General features: G+C 38.0%; 1 protein-coding gene across 3 annotated transcripts in view; it reads right to left on the reverse strand.

Annotated features, from left to right (window-relative positions):
* Positions 1 to 274: 274 nt before the first annotated feature.
* LOC6562094 (cytohesin-1) overlaps positions 275 to 17,105 on the reverse strand; it is a 38,060-nt gene continuing 21,229 nt past the window's right edge. The window contains exons 1-8 of one of the 3 annotated variants that reach the window (XM_032736070.1): positions 10,313 to 11,572; positions 7,307 to 7,436; positions 3,785 to 3,883; positions 3,561 to 3,660; positions 3,313 to 3,487; positions 2,271 to 2,476; positions 1,992 to 2,205; positions 1,278 to 1,931 (exon numbers count right to left, since the gene is read on the reverse strand). In XM_032736070.1, coding sequence (XP_032591961.1) covers positions 1,779 to 1,931; positions 1,992 to 2,205; positions 2,271 to 2,476; positions 3,313 to 3,487; positions 3,561 to 3,660; positions 3,785 to 3,883; positions 7,307 to 7,436; positions 10,313 to 11,425 — 2,190 coding nt within the window. In that variant the 5' untranslated portion in view covers positions 11,426 to 11,572 and the 3' untranslated portion in view covers positions 1,278 to 1,778. Of the gene's footprint in view, positions 1,932 to 1,991; positions 2,206 to 2,270; positions 2,477 to 3,312; positions 3,488 to 3,560; positions 3,661 to 3,784; positions 3,884 to 7,306; positions 7,437 to 10,312; positions 11,573 to 17,105 lie in introns of those variants that run through there. The other 2 variants (XM_032736071.1, XM_001988646.3) reach the window with 2 other exon arrangements.

Below are 17,105 nucleotides of genomic sequence, written 5' to 3' on the forward strand. Positions count from 1 at the left end.
ATACTTAGATAAGTTAACGTGTTTATATTCGCACTAATTATGTATGTACAAAATTTGAATATATGTATATGTACACACTCGTATATGTATTTTTCTCATAATGCTAAAACGCACATATTTGTTTATAGTTAAATATATTTTTATATAGTTTAGAGCTTTCAATCGCCTGCTTATTGATTTAATGCGTGTAAGTCTAAACAAATACAATATGAGTGGTGCGTAGATTTATGAAGGTTTTGGTTTTTTTTTCGTGTAAATAAGTATGATATAGTAGTTGATAATAGTGTAGTTTATTAATAATATTGCAAAAAGATTTGGGACTCTTATTTAGATTGGTTTTTCCTTTCATTATTCTTTGAGCTATTACAACTGCGCCTTAACAAACATCCATAAGTATACTAAATGATGGAGAAAAAATCGATTTTGATGGCTCAGATGGTGTTGAAACAAAATAGGCCAGACTTCATATATATGTATATCACAGATATACAATGAAGTTTTATGAACGATAAAATTACAAGGTGCTGCAAGCATATATAATTTTTTGGCTTAAGGAATTTACAATCAAATTGATTATTTAATTAACATTTATTTGTTTTTTTCTCTTTTTTTTCAATTTTACAATTATACGATTACTCTTCTCATTTTGGCAGGAACACTTTGCGGTTGGTTCGTTTCTAACTGATCAAATTAACAAAACACAATACAATACAAAACCATTTCGAAATATGAATGTATCCTCAATGAACGAAACTCTACTCAGTCGTTGTCAGATATTTGGTTGACTTCAGCACTATCTAATGAAACATTGGAGCTGAGCTTAAACTCTATCAATATAACTTATTAGCTGGAAACATTTCCATAGGTGAAATGCATGATTGTATTGTCCATGTTAATTTTCATAGTCTCTTACACCATAATTTGATTTTTTGTTGTTTTGTTTTTTACTTTGTTAAGAGTCTTCAATTTTCGATGTTTTGAAATAAAGTTTTCGAAAGGCATTTGTGTAATTTTTTGTGTAATTTTTTGTATAATAATTGCCAAGCAAAATTAGGCGTCTGGGATATGTTTCATAGCACTAAGGATACTGGCCATAATAGTAAACTATATAGAGGGCGGGCGGGGAAGAGGGGATTTGAGGGCAACTCTCAAATGCTAATGCTAGGTTGAAGACATATGCATAGACTTATAATAACATAATTTGCACTAATTGAAAATTGTATTTCTTTAGAATTTACATAATAATATTTTTGATGCCATTTTTGTTTCGATTTTTTTTTGTTTTGTATTTTTAATTTGTTTTCAGCTTAATGTAAATAAATTATATCACAACAATAGAGACAAAGTTCGTGTGTGAGTGTGTATGTGTGTGTGTGGGTGGGTTGTGTGAGTGTGTGGGTGTGTGATGTGCTGCTTTTGAGTCTCGACTAATTAACAAAAAGGCAAAAGGAGAGGGCTGCACGCAGACTACAAAATTAAATTAAACATATTACACTATTGATACTTATATACAAAACGTTGGGCTTAGTACAACATTTGGAGTTTGATAGCACACATGTACATACACATAAATATACACAAGCATACAGCATACAGCATACACACACACACACATACAGCGAGATTATTGTTAATACAGCTACGCACACACACTCAGACACCCACACATACATAAGCAAGGACACACGCTTGCGCGCCGCAATGTTCCACTGAGATCCAATACAGGAGTAACACACACCCCAAAATGTAGGCGTGTCTCGGCCAGCACCGATTTAATATTAACTCTTGCTGAGCGCCTTCTTTTTTCTTTGTACCAGAATATCGTAGAACGGATTGTGGCTGATGGATTGCGTCAGGCGCTTTATCCACTCCTGTTGATCCTCCTCTGTTGCGGCAGACATGCGATATACCGTATGTTTACCCTCCACCACCTGAAAATTGAGGAGTTGAAGTCAATTTCGGAGTTTCAAGATCGATTTCTGTGCACTCACCTTGCCCTCGGAGTCAGTCTTGCATGCCTTGATGATATCGGCGCCGCCGCTGGCAAATAGTTCGAAACAATGCGGCTTACTGCGATCCGGTATCTCGCGCACCGATATATTCTCCAGCGGTATTATGCCACGCGGTTCCTTATCCGTGGTATACTCGAAATAGTACAGGCAATTATCGTTCAATATGAACCAGCGTCGCTTCCACGATTTGTATCTGTATTAAAGAACATATGCAATTGTTACGTGTTTCGAAAATGTGGCAAGTTGAGTGAAGTTTACCTGCCGCCCTGCTTCCACAGCCAGCCCTCCTTGTCGGGATTGAAGAAGGTGTGCATCAGATCGTTGCCATCGTCTTGGGGTATTTTGAAGGGTTCTGTGCGTATGGACTCGTAGAGCGATTCGAGCAGACCGCGTGGCAAATCACCGCCGTTGTTGATGCCACGATTCATCGAAATGAATTGCTCAACGGTGGGTTTGTCCTTGACCTATAAGTTACGATACGAAACCGAAAACCATTTAAATTCTTGCACAAACTATACAATTTATTAAAGAATTAATAAAGAATCTTGAAGATGGCAACAGGCCAATTAATTGGAACTGAAAGCACACACGCATGCAACTTGTGTGTGAGACTTGACCTATTTATAGCCCTATGCCCACCAATTTTTGTAATTGCCACCAACTCACAGTTTGACTTGGGGCGGAAAAGGGAAAGAAAATGCGGAACTACGTTGGAATTTGTTGACAGTGTATACAATTCCGCGCTAGTCGTTGTTGGTTGTATTCTTTTTTTTTTTTGGGCAACGCGTCGCGCATTTCGCGAGTTCTATTCACTTTTTTTCAGAAGCAAACCATCGCCAACAGCTTCCTGTCGTTACCAAACACTTCCGTTCGCAAACCGTGGCAGTGAAATGTAATTTGGTGCCAATAAAAAACACAAAAAAACAGACCAAACATTTATTGGCTCATTTTGTATTCTTTAAAAACGATTTTAAAAAAAGAAGGGAAAAGTGAGTTAATGGATACATTTCAATTTAAATGGATTGGAAGTGTCAGTTGAAAAACTGAAGCTAAACTTTTTTGTTCGCCTTGAAAATTATTAAATATCTATTTTTAGTGAAAATAAATTGCATTTTTGGTAACATTTTATACATTGGTTGTTGAAAAACGGTAATTGCACTATTACAATTCATAATTTGTTCCACTTTCACTAAGTATTTAATTGATATTTAAGTGCATTTAATGAGCACTAATTAAGACAAGTTGTCCCCTTAATTTCCCTGCAGCGCTTACTCAAGAGATAGTTTTCCAAATAACTCACCGATGGATTGTGCAGTGATGTATTGAGCATGATAATGGCAAAGCTGAGCACATAGCAGGTATCCGTATTGGTGAAGATATCCGGATTTAATTGGCAATAGCGTTGCGCAAATGTCTCCATCATGCGATCGATCTTTTGGGCCTCGCCGGGTAACCGAAATGACCACAGGAATTGCCTAGACGAGTAAATAAACGTTTAAATTATTAAATACATTATCTAATGTGAAGGATTAAAGTTTTAAAGCCAACCTCAGTGCTTGCACCAGTATTAGATTGGTGAAATCGTGCAGGGCCACAAATGCCTTCAGCACATCCTCGTTGAAATCGTTTTTCTCGCCGAGGTAATCGCCTGGAAAGACGCAGAACAGAAATGAGTATGAAAATTTATGTTATGCATTATGAGTTTTAATTGAATTTCCAGCATGCGGGCGCGTCGCACTCTCCGACGGACAATTTATGTGCTGCTCACTCACCTATTGCCGTTTTGTTCAGGCCCTCGCCCTTGTAGAGGAAATGCGCCACATCCTGCGGATCGTGACGTAACAGTCGATTCTCCACGAGATACTCAATGCCTGCAAGAAACAAGAATATATATATGTAAAAATAATCCAGCGATTATTAGTATATGTCTGTAAGTATGACTGGTAAACAAAATCACTGTTGTTGTTTATGCAACAACTGCACTTAGAGCTGATAAGAATGTCGTCGCAAATTCAAACCGATTCGATTCGAATGCAAGCTAAACAAGCCCAACATGTAATCTGCCCCTATATGTATATATATATATTAGATATATAAATGTGCTTATATAAGTCTTGCATATATCGGCGACGACCCGCAACATAAGCCACAGCAATCTCAATAATAATAAGTGCGGGTGGGGCGTAGTATAAGAAAGAGGAGCGCCCACAATGACGAGACACATCGATGTCATTATTTGCCAATCAAAACGCCGAGAGCTCGAGCTGCTCAACAATTTGCGATAAAAGCCGGAAAGCAAGTAAAAACATTAAAAAGAAACACACACAAAATAGAAAAACCAACAGAGAGCTCCAGGAATTTTAGTAAAACGCATTAAGAGCAGACAAAAAAAAATTGCGCTAAAAATACGACAGACAACAAATTTGGGAATCGCGTGAGTTGCGCCCGATCCAACTGTAGATGGAGCCACAAAAACGAATACATGCTGTGTGGCATGTGGCTTACTAAGTGCTTTATAATGATGGGTTGCAATGGGACATTACAAAAATATAGATATCTGCTGGAATAGTTTGATATTAGTTTAGATTTTTATTTAAAATAATACTTTAAAGTGTTGCAAATTTGTTTTGATTTCAATTTTGGGAAATCAAAGTAAATCAGAAACACAAGATTTGGGGCAACCCTCGCAGTGCCCAACAAGTTGAGCATTTATTTCATCGCATTTCTTTTGCTTCAAGCGCAGACAGATTGGCTTTTCAGATTGACGCTTTTGTAGTTTTGTAGTTGTTGTTGTTGCTGTCAATGGGAATCCATATAAACAACAACAACAACAACAAGAAGAATAACAAAAGCAATAGCAACAATAACCACAATAACAACAACGATGACAATATTAATGCGAAATGGCAACGATAATGACAAAGGAGTCCTGGCCTGGAGGAATCGCCCCGAGTTCGACAAAGTTTCCTTTTTGTTTTGTTTTTTTTTTTTTGCGCGTCACACGCGATTAGCATCAGCAAGTTGGCAGTTGCCCACTCCACTGCCCAGTCCCCAATCCCTCCCTCTAATAGGGAATACCTACATCGTTTCTGTGCGTTATGGATAGCACATTTGTGAGCCATTAATTTAAGTGTGGTGTTTGTGTGTGTGTGTGTGTGTGTGTGCGTGTGAGTATGTGTGCTCTGTTGTTGATAATCGGCCGATAAACCTGTAAACCATCCGCTCATACATCGAAAGCAACCAGCACCACCCAATCACCCACCCACCCAGCCACCCACTAGGGACTCGTGAGCAAGTTTTTAATAAGCGTCGCGTCGTCGCCTCATTTTTTTTTTCTTCTTTTCTTTTGAATTGGACTCGGCTCCCTCTTTTTGTTATCGGCAGTCGGTCGCTGACTCCCCGCGACAAATACTTCAACGTGGATTAGCATTTTTATTGTGGCATTTTATGCAGGATGCGACCTATTGTTGTAGTTGTTCGTGTTGTTCTTGTAGTTGTTGTTGTCGTTGTCTCTGTTTCCTGACAGCCAAATGTGATGCGTGTCCCAATTTTAAATTGTCAACGTTAATTTATGGCCGAGATGATGGTCGATGAAAATATTTGATTGGCTCTTAAATGTAGAGACCCAGGGAATAAGGTCGAATGCTAGAGCAAAGTTCTTAAGCCCACATATCTAAGTATGTTGTACATGTGTGCGGGTGGTGCGGGTGTATATATATATATAGGTCACTAGGGATTACATCTAGAAAGTTAGGCGAAAGTAAAAGTTTATTTATATTTTTATCGCCTTATTTTTAACATAGCTAAAAGTCAATATTATCTTGGATTAATAGTTTCAGTACGATAAATACCTTGAGATTTGCCTCATTAAATAAAATATTACTTAAAAGTCTGCTGACAGACTGATAGATATGGCTAGATCCACTCGATGATGAAGAATAGAAATATAGAAATATTGTTGGGGGCTCGGAAATACTTGCTGCTCAACAAAATGTATACAATTTTATGTTACCCTTTTAAATGAGTTTATTTTTAATGAGTTTGGGGCATAAAAACAGCCTTCTAGTAAAAGTGCTCATGGCACATGTTTGTATAATATTGTATGTGCATATGTACTTTTCAACTGTCCCGTATCCATGCCGCCCGCATATTTGACCTTGGCCGGCTGTCCGTCAGGGGCTACCCTTCACACATCTCAAGCAGATTGCGACATTGACATTTCCATTAAATTAAACGTTCCACTTGATTCTGGATCCCTGCTGCTGCACTGCAGCCACTACAAATGTCAACGAACTGTCAAATTTGTCAGCGCATTAAGACTTGGCTGCTGCTTCACCTTCCTCTGCACTTGGCAGTTGGCTTCGCGTGGCATTTGCTGCATCTCATTTCGGGCTCATTACGTTATTAAATTAACTTCGGAATTATCATCATTGGGCGTACGTGCTCCTCCTCCACTCCTTCATTGCCCATCGTCAGCCCATCTCCCAATTATGACACTGTAAATTTGCATGGCAATTTAGCTCTTTGGCGCCGACACGCTTCAAAGTTATAATGAAGCGTCACTTTTTGTCTCGTGTCTCTGATCTCTTGTCACTTTTCGCCCATCAGCAGTCGCTGCTCAATTATAAAATCATTTCAATTCGTTCGTTGACGTCGTCATTGAAATTTCATTTGCTTCATCCACATATTACATGCCACAAATTCATCTCTGATAGAGTCCAACGAATTACTTTGCTTTACAAACGCATTTGCTGTTGTGTTTAAATATTGTAAATAGTGTAATTCCTATTGAATTGCTGAATATATTTGAAATGATTTAACGATATTCTATTGTGTCATTCATTCTTCACTGAATTCCACAATTTCTATTTACGCATGCGATTCTTAACCGTTATGAGTCAGTCGTTCAATAAATATAAATTTCTCTTTTGGAACGATTTAGCGATTTATAATGAGTGGTTTTTCAGAGAATTCAAATTTTTGTAAATAGCTTTTGCGATATCCAAATTGACGTTAATAAGACCATTGGAATCACTTTAAATTTTGGATGTTTATTATCAAGAAGTATTAGTGGAACAACTACATATAGATATATGTATGTATGTACAACAAGAATAACCGTTATGCATATAGTCACTTAAAATTCAGCTGATAAACACATTTTTAATTACAATTTTAAAATCCCATTATTATGTTTATGGATGATTGCTGGTTTGTTGGTTTGTTCCCCTCCTTTGTTTTATATATGCTGAGTTTATAACTACTTATTGCTAACAATATTGCAACGCACTAACCTTTTTTGGGATCCATGTTGAACTTCTTGCGTCCGATGGACATCTGTTTATCCTTGTTGGTTTGCCTGTCTTCAGGCACATCGAGCGCCTCCATTCCCGCAACGACATCCTTCAGCTCATCTTTGATTTGCTAAAATCGAAAACCAATTCATTAAATTAAATTAAATCGAGAATTTAGACTTTTATGCACAGCTGGCGGAACTGCAGCCATATTATGAGTTGAGTATAAATAGATATGAGAAATTGTCGAAATGCATCCTGTAAATGCTCGTATAATTTGCGGAAATGTAGCGGCGACAATTGTTGCTAAAAATACAAAGTAAAACTGTTTACGATATGCGCAAAACTCAGCAAGATTGGCTGTTAAGCTGCATTCACAAATTCACAAATTCGCACTCGTATTCACTTTCGCATTCACATTCACATTCATGCGAGAATCATTTGCATGCTTCCAGTGACTGGTGACTGGCGCCAAATGGACGAACGAATTTCGTTTCACTTGAAATAATTTTGTGATCTGTTCAAGTGCTAAAAATACAGATACAACCACAACAAAGTATAAATTTAATTCATAGCGCATTTGATTTAATTGAATTATATGCATAGTGAGAGAGAGAACGAGTACCTGACACGGCATGGGTCCATTCTTGGGGTCAAAACTGTGAGCTCTGTGAAAGAAGACCAAGAAGACAACTGAGCATTCGTTCGACTATTGTCAAAGTAAAGTCATCGTGTAATATGCATTCAAAGAGGCGTGACAAATTTGTCAAACATACAATTGAAGTGACAACAACGACAACGAGGCCGCTCACTGCCTGTAAATGTATCTGTATCTGTATATCTATATTCATGTATCTGCGTATCTGTAGCACATTTTGAGATACAGTCGCTGCACTCAAGAGTCTAGTTATTTGTCAGCCTGTTGACGCTTGACTGGCGAGAGAGCCACGAGACCGGAACATATCAATTGCCCCCAAACATGAATACATACACAATACACACATTCCCCCTGCACTGCGCCTACATGACCTTCTGACTCATTTGCTCAGCCAAACATAGAATATATTTTCTATATATATATATATATATGCAAATCGGCAGCGGAATGCCAATTAAATGCGATGAGAAATACAATTGACAACAAGAGCAGCTTCATTCCCAAGATCGTTCAGATTCGTTGTCAACTTTTAAAGTTGTACGATGATCTCATTCCATTGGAACTTTACAGCATATTGACCCCCGAGAATTCTATAATTTTAGATCGTTTTAACTTTATGGGAGTAGCGGCGAATAGGGTTTTTACTTTTTACATTCAAGCAAAGCCTTTTGTTCTTTATAGGCCCTGTCTGACTGCCTATAGGCAACTTACAATTATCTGGGTGTAACAAAAAAACCGTTTCAGACAAACAAATTTATTTTTCTTAACGGCAATAAAAGTTTTAAGAAATTGAACAGAATAAACATTCGTTCGTAAAGTACAACAAATAAAAATATTGAAAAAAAGAAGCTTAAATATTTAAGAAACATTTTGTATATTATACGTGAAATGATTCAATTTTTAAATTGTTTCGATAGAGAAAATTCATCAACCAAAGCGGATAAATACAATACAATGTTAAGTAAGTTATTGTTATTTATTATTTATTTACTTCTTTTTGATTTCCAGTGATAGGATTAAAAAAGTGTAGAAGTCTCAACGAATGAAACTAATAAATGTGTAAACAATATTAAAACCAATGGTTTCTAAGAAATGGGGGGGATCTCGCAGACCTTATGGAAGGTTAGTGCTTATATTCAGTTTGACGCGTGATATCTTTTGGGTCGTTGCACTCATCAAGCTGCGGTGACATTTCGGAATTTTAATCCTAAAAGCGTGACGCCAAATCATACCAAAAATATTTCAAAGTCAATCACATATTGAATGGGCAGCAATTTTTGAAGTTCAATAAATCAAGTGAAGTCATCGATAGTTGTGTAAAATTAAGCTACAACATAGTTGAAATGTCAAAAAGAGCAATAATAGTTTTATGCCCACATTTTATGCTGCATCCCATGTACAATTCATATTTGACAGTTTTATAGCTTCGACTTTTCTCACAGGCCCTAAACATAATTAAGCATATTCTACACTGCTTCCGTTGGGCATTAAAACCACATAAAATATTGAACAAACCTTTCAATTAGTGGGCAGACAGTCTGGGCTAAAAAATAAATTATGTAGATTTACGAATTTTCAATAACGATCGACGATCAACGATCAACAGGGATCCATATCAATATAAAAAGGGCTTGAGAAAATATTTCAGATTTCATAGGAAACTACCCAAAGCTGTTCATGAAAAGCGAGAGCGACTGAGTGAGAGAGAGAGCAGAGCCAGAGGGGAACTGGTTCCGAGACGGCATCGCTAATGAAAGAGTAGCAGGTGGACAAGGGTTATTGATAGCGACCAGGGCAGCAGCGGCAGAGGCAAAGCTAATGAACGTGAAGCTTTCTAATGAACCCGCCACAAAACGACGCAATAAAGGCAACAGGTAAGCAAATACCAAAGGTGTGAGAACACGTACGAGACAAGGAAGTCCAATGGTCTGTGCCATTCAATCAAGAAACCAGTTTCAATGCAATGCAAATCCATTTCAAAAACAAATATCGAACAAAGGCAATCATGAAATCAATGCGAAAATCGAACATAACACACTTTTCAAAAGAAACTATTTAAACTTTGTATGGCAATTAACCATAAGCATAAAATACACAATTTATTACATCACGCGTTGTTGATATCGTGGAGTTGGTGTATTTAAATTGTTTGCAAAGCATAGTTAATATGAAAAGTAAATTGAATCATTGATTAGCTATATTTATGTGTATTGTGCTCTAAAAATTGACCAAGAAAGGGAGGTAAATAAATTCAGTGAGTTCAATGTTATTATCTGAATGAAAACTATCAACTGTGTACAACTATCTATCTATCTTTGAGATACACATGTATATATCCGATTGCATACCTTTGGTGGCTCTTTGCTTAGCTCGGCATTGTTGCGATTTCGCCATTTCATGCGACAACTGTCGCAGAGATTCGCATGTTGTTTGTTGTTGTTGTTATTGGAGTTGTTGTTGCTGTTGTTGTTCAGCTGTTTGCTGCTGTTGTTATTGTCGGCAATGTTGCCGCTGTTATTGTTGGTTGTCGCCTGACTGATGGAGTTGCGCTCAGATTCACTCTGCGAATTGGAGCTGTCATCAATGAAGCGCAACTCACCCGCATCAGGTGTCAACGGTGAACTGAAACTCGAATTGATATCCCTACATTCCGACTCCAGCTGCAGGGCAACATTATCGATGCCATCCTCGATGACGTCCAGCATGCAGCCAAACGAATTGGAACGCGGTTTGCGTGGCACTTGTGGCAAACGCTTTGAGATGATTTCGCCATTTTCATTCAACAGCAGCTCGACGGGTCGCGACACAATCAATGTGCGTGTCGTTGTTGTTGTTGTTGTGTGTGTTTGCTGCGTTCGCCGGCTGAAGAGCTGGGTGTTTGGCTCATCGCAGGGCAGACGCAATACGTCCACTTTGTGACTCACATCGCTACAGCTAACGGTCTCCGTACTGAGCGTGGGACTCGCTGGCGGCGGACTATCGGCTCGTAATGCGGTCACATTATAGGTGGCCACACTGGAGAATGGTGACAGCGACGGTGAGCGGGGCGAACTTGGTGTGTGTGGCACACTGGGCACACTGGGCGTCTTCACTTGCACCTTGGGCGTCACAGTATCCCTCTTATTGTTGCTGCTGACAGCAATTATGCTGCCCAGATTGCAGGCACAGCCCGCACAGACGGTGCTGCTAATGGTGCTGCTGCTGCCCTCGCTGCTGTCCAGCAGATGACACTGATCCGCCTTCTGCGCTGTGATGAAGAAGGTGCTGCTGCTGCGGCTGCTGTCCTGCGTCGGCGTTGTGGCTCCGACGATGACATTGCTGCTTAGATCGAAGCAACTGCGCTGCAATTGCTGCTTGCTGCCAAAGCTGCCACCGCTGTTCTTCTTGGGTTTCGGTTGGCGGCGCAGCGAGCTAAACCAGTTGCTGAAGCTGGGACGCTTCGTTGTCGACATCGTCGTCATCTCTGACCGTCAATTGTTCACTTCCGTTGGCGTTCAGTCTTTTCTTTTTATGGCCTCTTAATGTGCTGGTGCAACCCGAAACGGGTTACGATTTTAACTTTAGATTCTTGTTTTTAATTGTTTTTTGGCTTCTTCATGGCAGCAACACTGAAAATTTGAAGAGTTTTTTTTTTGGTTGGTTTTTTGGAGGCATTTTCATTGGCTGAACCTGCCGCAATTTACAAGTACAAAGGGCGCGACGACGTGTTGAGAAATTGTATATATATATATATATATGTACATATGTATACCATAAATTCATTAGCTAATTATTATGAAGCCTAAAAAGTTTGCATGAACAGGAAGTGTCAAGCAGGACACAACCTCAGGAATTGAATTTGTTGTCATCGCTGTTCACACACACACACATACGCACACACACACACACAACATTTTACGGGTTTCCCATGGCGGCAGTCAAAGGCAGCGTAGACACAAAACAAATTACGCTAATGGCACACAGGTTAAGTAGGTGCTGGCGTTTGTTAATCCCAGCGACAGCACGACGATAAGGATAACGACAATTTTTCACATGGGTATATGCATGTGTGTGTGTGTGAGTCTGATTTATAAAAGCAAACACTTTGCAGTTTTCAGACGTTGAAACAGGAACAAATTGAAACGAACAAATTCAGTGTTCATTGTGCCCTCCTATTTCCTGATTTATAGCGTTTCTGTCTAATGCCTGTTCTCTCTCTCTCTCTCTCTGTTTAATTCTTCCTCTTTCCCTCTCCATCTCTCTCACTATGTCTGTCTCCATTTGTGTTTCGTTTCGTTTCGTTACATTTAGCGGAAGGAAGTCTGTACGATAAAGCTTGCGAATTGTTTTTGGACAGCAACTCTAATTGGGGGCATGTTAGCCATGTGCCACCAACAATCTCCATGGCAAATAATGGATGATGTCTCGGTTTAAGTCGGTTAGCCAACAAAACGCACTGAGCCATACACATGCAACCATTTTCCTTCCTTTTTTTTGGGCAAGACATTTTCACAAAGCTTATCATAATTTATGACACATGTATTGGGCGAGTACATCTGTTTGCACATGTTCCTACAAATACTTATATGCAAATTATGACTTTAACTCAGTTTTTGATTGAAATAAATGATTTCATTAAGAGAGAGAGAGAGAAAGAGCAATGTTTACCCTGTGATTATTGCCACAGGGAATCAAATAGAAATCAAAGATGGAAGAAATTATATGTAAATATTTACTTAAGCATACTTTCATAAAGAATATGAAACATTCGCATTTGCCACAATCGTGTAATATAAATTCTAATGAAACGGAAAAAACTGAAATGCAACTTTATATTATTCAATTTACAATTTCATTCGTTCTTGAAAACCCTTTCCTTTAAATCATGCCTTGCTAATTTATAGATTGCAAACATTATATATCTACTAGAACGTTTTTCTTTTTATATTTTGAGGCTTAATATTACTATATAAAACGGTTATTTATATTAGGCAAATTTATTATGCCCACATAAGCCTCTTGATGGCAATGAATGAAAACTGTGTATTATTTTCTTCAATGTCAAAGGTTTAGCAGTCCCAAGAGTCCCATTCAAGACTGTGACTAAGTAGTCGACGATATTCCACAGGGAATCAACACGTCGACAACATGAACAACCATTTACCTGCCACGCCCACACACAGCATTAGCCACATATATATATGGATATATATGTACCTACTTTAAATTACGATTAACTTGGCAGTATAGAGAACCTAGACAGCCTTCAACCTTTTGCATCCTTTTGGCGTGAACGTGAGTCGATTGCAAAAGCAACAACAATCAAATGAATCTCAATCTTAGTATTTCTCTACTCCTCATTCTCAGTCTTTCAAAATTACTCTTCTTTCTATATATATATATATAGATATATATACATAAGCAAGCATTGAACAGAAGATGATGAAAAAGAATGAGAAACAGAACGCGTTGCTCAGGTGAATATGCCGCAAAGGAATTAACAAGAGTCAAATGAAATTTGTAAACAAACTATCAATCAAACAAATGAGCTGAACAAACACAGACAACAACAAAGACGCAAAGATAAATTTATATACATATATATTTATGTATGTGGTAAGAGATATTGTGAGATGGAAGCCTCTCATGGATACGAGTAACAGATAAAGACCCACCCGACAGCCTCAAGTGGCCAAAACACAACAAAGCTGCGATTGCTACCTGTGAAAAATAAAATTTCAATTCTGAATTCCAACACGAGACTTCAAGTGTTCTTCTGCATGGGTGCGTGTGTGTGTGTATGTATATATATGTGTGTGTGTATGTGTACCTTTGTGGGCAGGAAATGCGCTTTGGCTATGCCAAACTAGTATGGCATGTTAAATTTTGCCGGTCTGCGTTCAACTTTTGTGCCACAACATGATGAATAGCCAAAAAGGCAAAGTAAGTAAAATAAATAAAGAAATTTAAGTTGTCAGACGGTAGCTGGCAGCTGGGAGGCGCCCCAACAATAATAACAACAACAACAAATAGCAACAATTGGAGAAAAAGGCGTGGCATGCGCTCTTGCAATTTATCTTGACATTTTAATCTGTCCATTGTAAGCTGAAAACTGAAAACTACAGCAAATGCACAGATACAGCCAAGTGTTACCAATGCAACCGAATGACTTGGGCAACGCCTTTGTGTTAACACACGCCTCTCAAAACCCTTTTTTCGGCTGCCGTCGTCGTTCCACTGGAAATCCAATTAGACAAACAGACACATAAACAATGCCAGCCGAAAAGCACTAAAAGGAACGAGCAAGCAAGAATGCTGTGGTCGAGTGTGCTCGACTGCTACATATCATAAGGCTTAATAAATTATGTATCAATTATTTAAAAGCATAGTTGAACAGCAAATTTATATTATATATTTCAAAACTGTGAGTGTTGTGCTCTTCTGGTCGAAATATCCTAATTTAAAATTATCTAAATGCAGAGTTGAAAAGCCATCAAATATACAAACTTATTCAATAGTTACAGGGTATAAATAAACGCACAGTTCCCAGTTGCTCGTAATTCAGATATACTGCGCTGACTTGCTACTGAGCTTGGAGCTTGGAATCACATTCGGATTTGTGTTCGTCGTATTTGGATCTGTTGCCATTTGCTTCTACTGACTTTCACTTTCGTCAGCAGAATGCAATTAAAGGCAAGCTTTGCGCGGCACATTTGCGATGGTTTTTCCTTTTGTGCGACTCTTTTGTCTGCGCCACTAAATGTATCTGAAAGTATCTCTGTGTGTGTGTGTGTATCTGTAAGTATGTATCTATACAGTCGAGGCGCCGGGTCGGTCATTGCTCGTTGTTGTTGGCATGTCTAGAAGTCGCATTTGCTCGGGAAAGTGTGAAAAATGCCTTTTTCTTCCGTAGCGCATTTTCTTTTGGCTTGAGGAGCGTATTGATTGAATGCGTGAAAATATGCGAACACTTTAATGGAGGTAAGAAGGGCTTTTATCACTTTTATAAATTGTAAGCGCCTTATTTATGGATCTTTCTACTACTAAATATCTCTTGAAAAGGGTCAACCAGTTAGTATTTGAAATGTACTTATGAAAGGCTTACTTGAGTTGCACCAATGAAAAGTATTTAGCTACATACATTGTTATTCATTTTCAAATGATTTTTATAGAAATTAGCTACCACATGCTAACATATCAAAGATAAACCTTAAGTCTTGAGTCTCATTCGCAGTTTTTCGTCTAGATATCTATTATATTTTTTTTTTAACATAAACAAATGGTTTGTGCTTGGGGGTATAAGGCGGTTGCATCACATAAATAGTATATACATGGGTCCAGCTGTTGCCTCAAGGGAGGTCCAACCACATCAAACCTTGTGTTCGCATTTATTGTGTATGTCTGTTTATATGTCTATGATTATGGATATTGCTCATTAGGCTGATGACTGCATAAGACTTGGCTTATTATTATTTATTTATTTATCCAACTTGCTGGATGGGCAGACAGTCAGCTAATTTCAGAGCGACTGACCGCATGCCATTTATGCGATGAGAAAACATCCAAAAACTGCCAGAAATTTGTATGCTGTCAGTTGCGAGCACTTTTTTCGGTTATTCTTTCATTTTTTTTTTTTTGTTCCAGCTCAGAATGTAAATGGGTAGACAACAAAAACAAAAGCAACGCCAAATTTGCATCTATTTTGATATAGAAAAATGACGCAACTAGACGAAAATCGAAGCGAAAATTTCCATAAAATATCTAGCAGCTAGTATATGTATGTATATATCTACAACATGTGGCCAGTTTATGCTGCAACGTCACTCTTTGTTAACGGCTTTTTTTTTTGTTTTATTTGGAATCATTGATTTCTCCTTCGGTGATTTTTGCTTTTTTTGTGTGTGAGTTCTTTATGATTAGCAAAAGTAAATAAATTCAGACAAGTTTTGATCATTAGCCAAAAAAAAAGTAAAAACAACACGTTTTGTGTTTTTACATCTTTAAAGAGAATTTTATGGCCAAATTAAGTAAAAGCTTTTAACGAACGTAAAGTCATATAATAGAAAAAAGAAAACCATGACCATGATCATATAAGTATAACTCAAAACCATTATATTCATTATACATTTATTGTTGTGTTTAATCTTCAATTTAGGCAATTTATACAAAAGTTTGATATTACTTGATTTCTCTATGAAAATATCATTTTTATAAATTATACATAAAATATAAAATTTGCAAAATTGCGTTAATTATGGACAGGCACATGTGCTTTGACTGAATGGCAATTTTTCTCAACTCACTGAACCATTAAAACACAAGTTCGTTGGCCCAATTCAACAACAGGCGACAACAAACAATAGCCAAAAAAAAAAGACAGACAAAAGCCAGAAAAAAATCGCCGAAAGAATGTCTATGTAAATGTGTTTTTAATTAAATGCCTTTTGTTGTGGGCTCAAGAACTATTTGTGAAAGACAAAAGCCGAGTGAAACAGAGAGCCCCTGCCAGCTAATAGCTAAATGCGGGCATAGAACTACATTTTACCTATACCTGGCTACCTGTCTACCTCTTTGGGAAACGTGCTGACCAATTTTAATGTGAATAAAATGATTTTGGCGCGCATTTCCCACAGCTCATTTAAGAGGCCGCATCGCATACACAAATGGCTTAGTACGATCAAATGTAATTACACAAATACAGATAGAGTTATAGATACAAGCACTCGCATTCTGTAAATACAGAAAGCACATTTTTTGTGACTAAGAACAAAGAGTGACTTCAGCGTAATGTGTATTTATTTCTTTTGGAATTTCTATTGCATACTACAAAAATGATGGCAGTCGCACGCGTTTTGCATACTAAACAACAATTAAACAAACACACACTCACCAACAAAACGAGCGCTCTCAGAATCGAAGGTATCTGAGTGGGATAGCAACACATGGGTGCTATGCGTCAGTTTAATGGCGCTTGCCTGCGTTATTGAGGCAGCAACAGGTGCACTGACTCCTACAACAAACATTGACCCCCACCCTCCAGCCCTCAAAGCTCACCTGCCTATAAAATACACATAAATACATATGTATGTGCATAGTTAGAAATTTTGATGGCCGTTTATTGATTGGGGCTTTCCATATCTAAGTATCCGCCATCAATTGAGC

Source organism: Drosophila grimshawi, unplaced genomic scaffold, assembly GCF_018153295.1.
Source record: "Drosophila grimshawi isolate 15287-2541.00 unplaced genomic scaffold, ASM1815329v1 contig_1377, whole genome shotgun sequence".
Taxonomy (NCBI): domain Eukaryota; kingdom Metazoa; phylum Arthropoda; class Insecta; order Diptera; family Drosophilidae; genus Drosophila; species Drosophila grimshawi.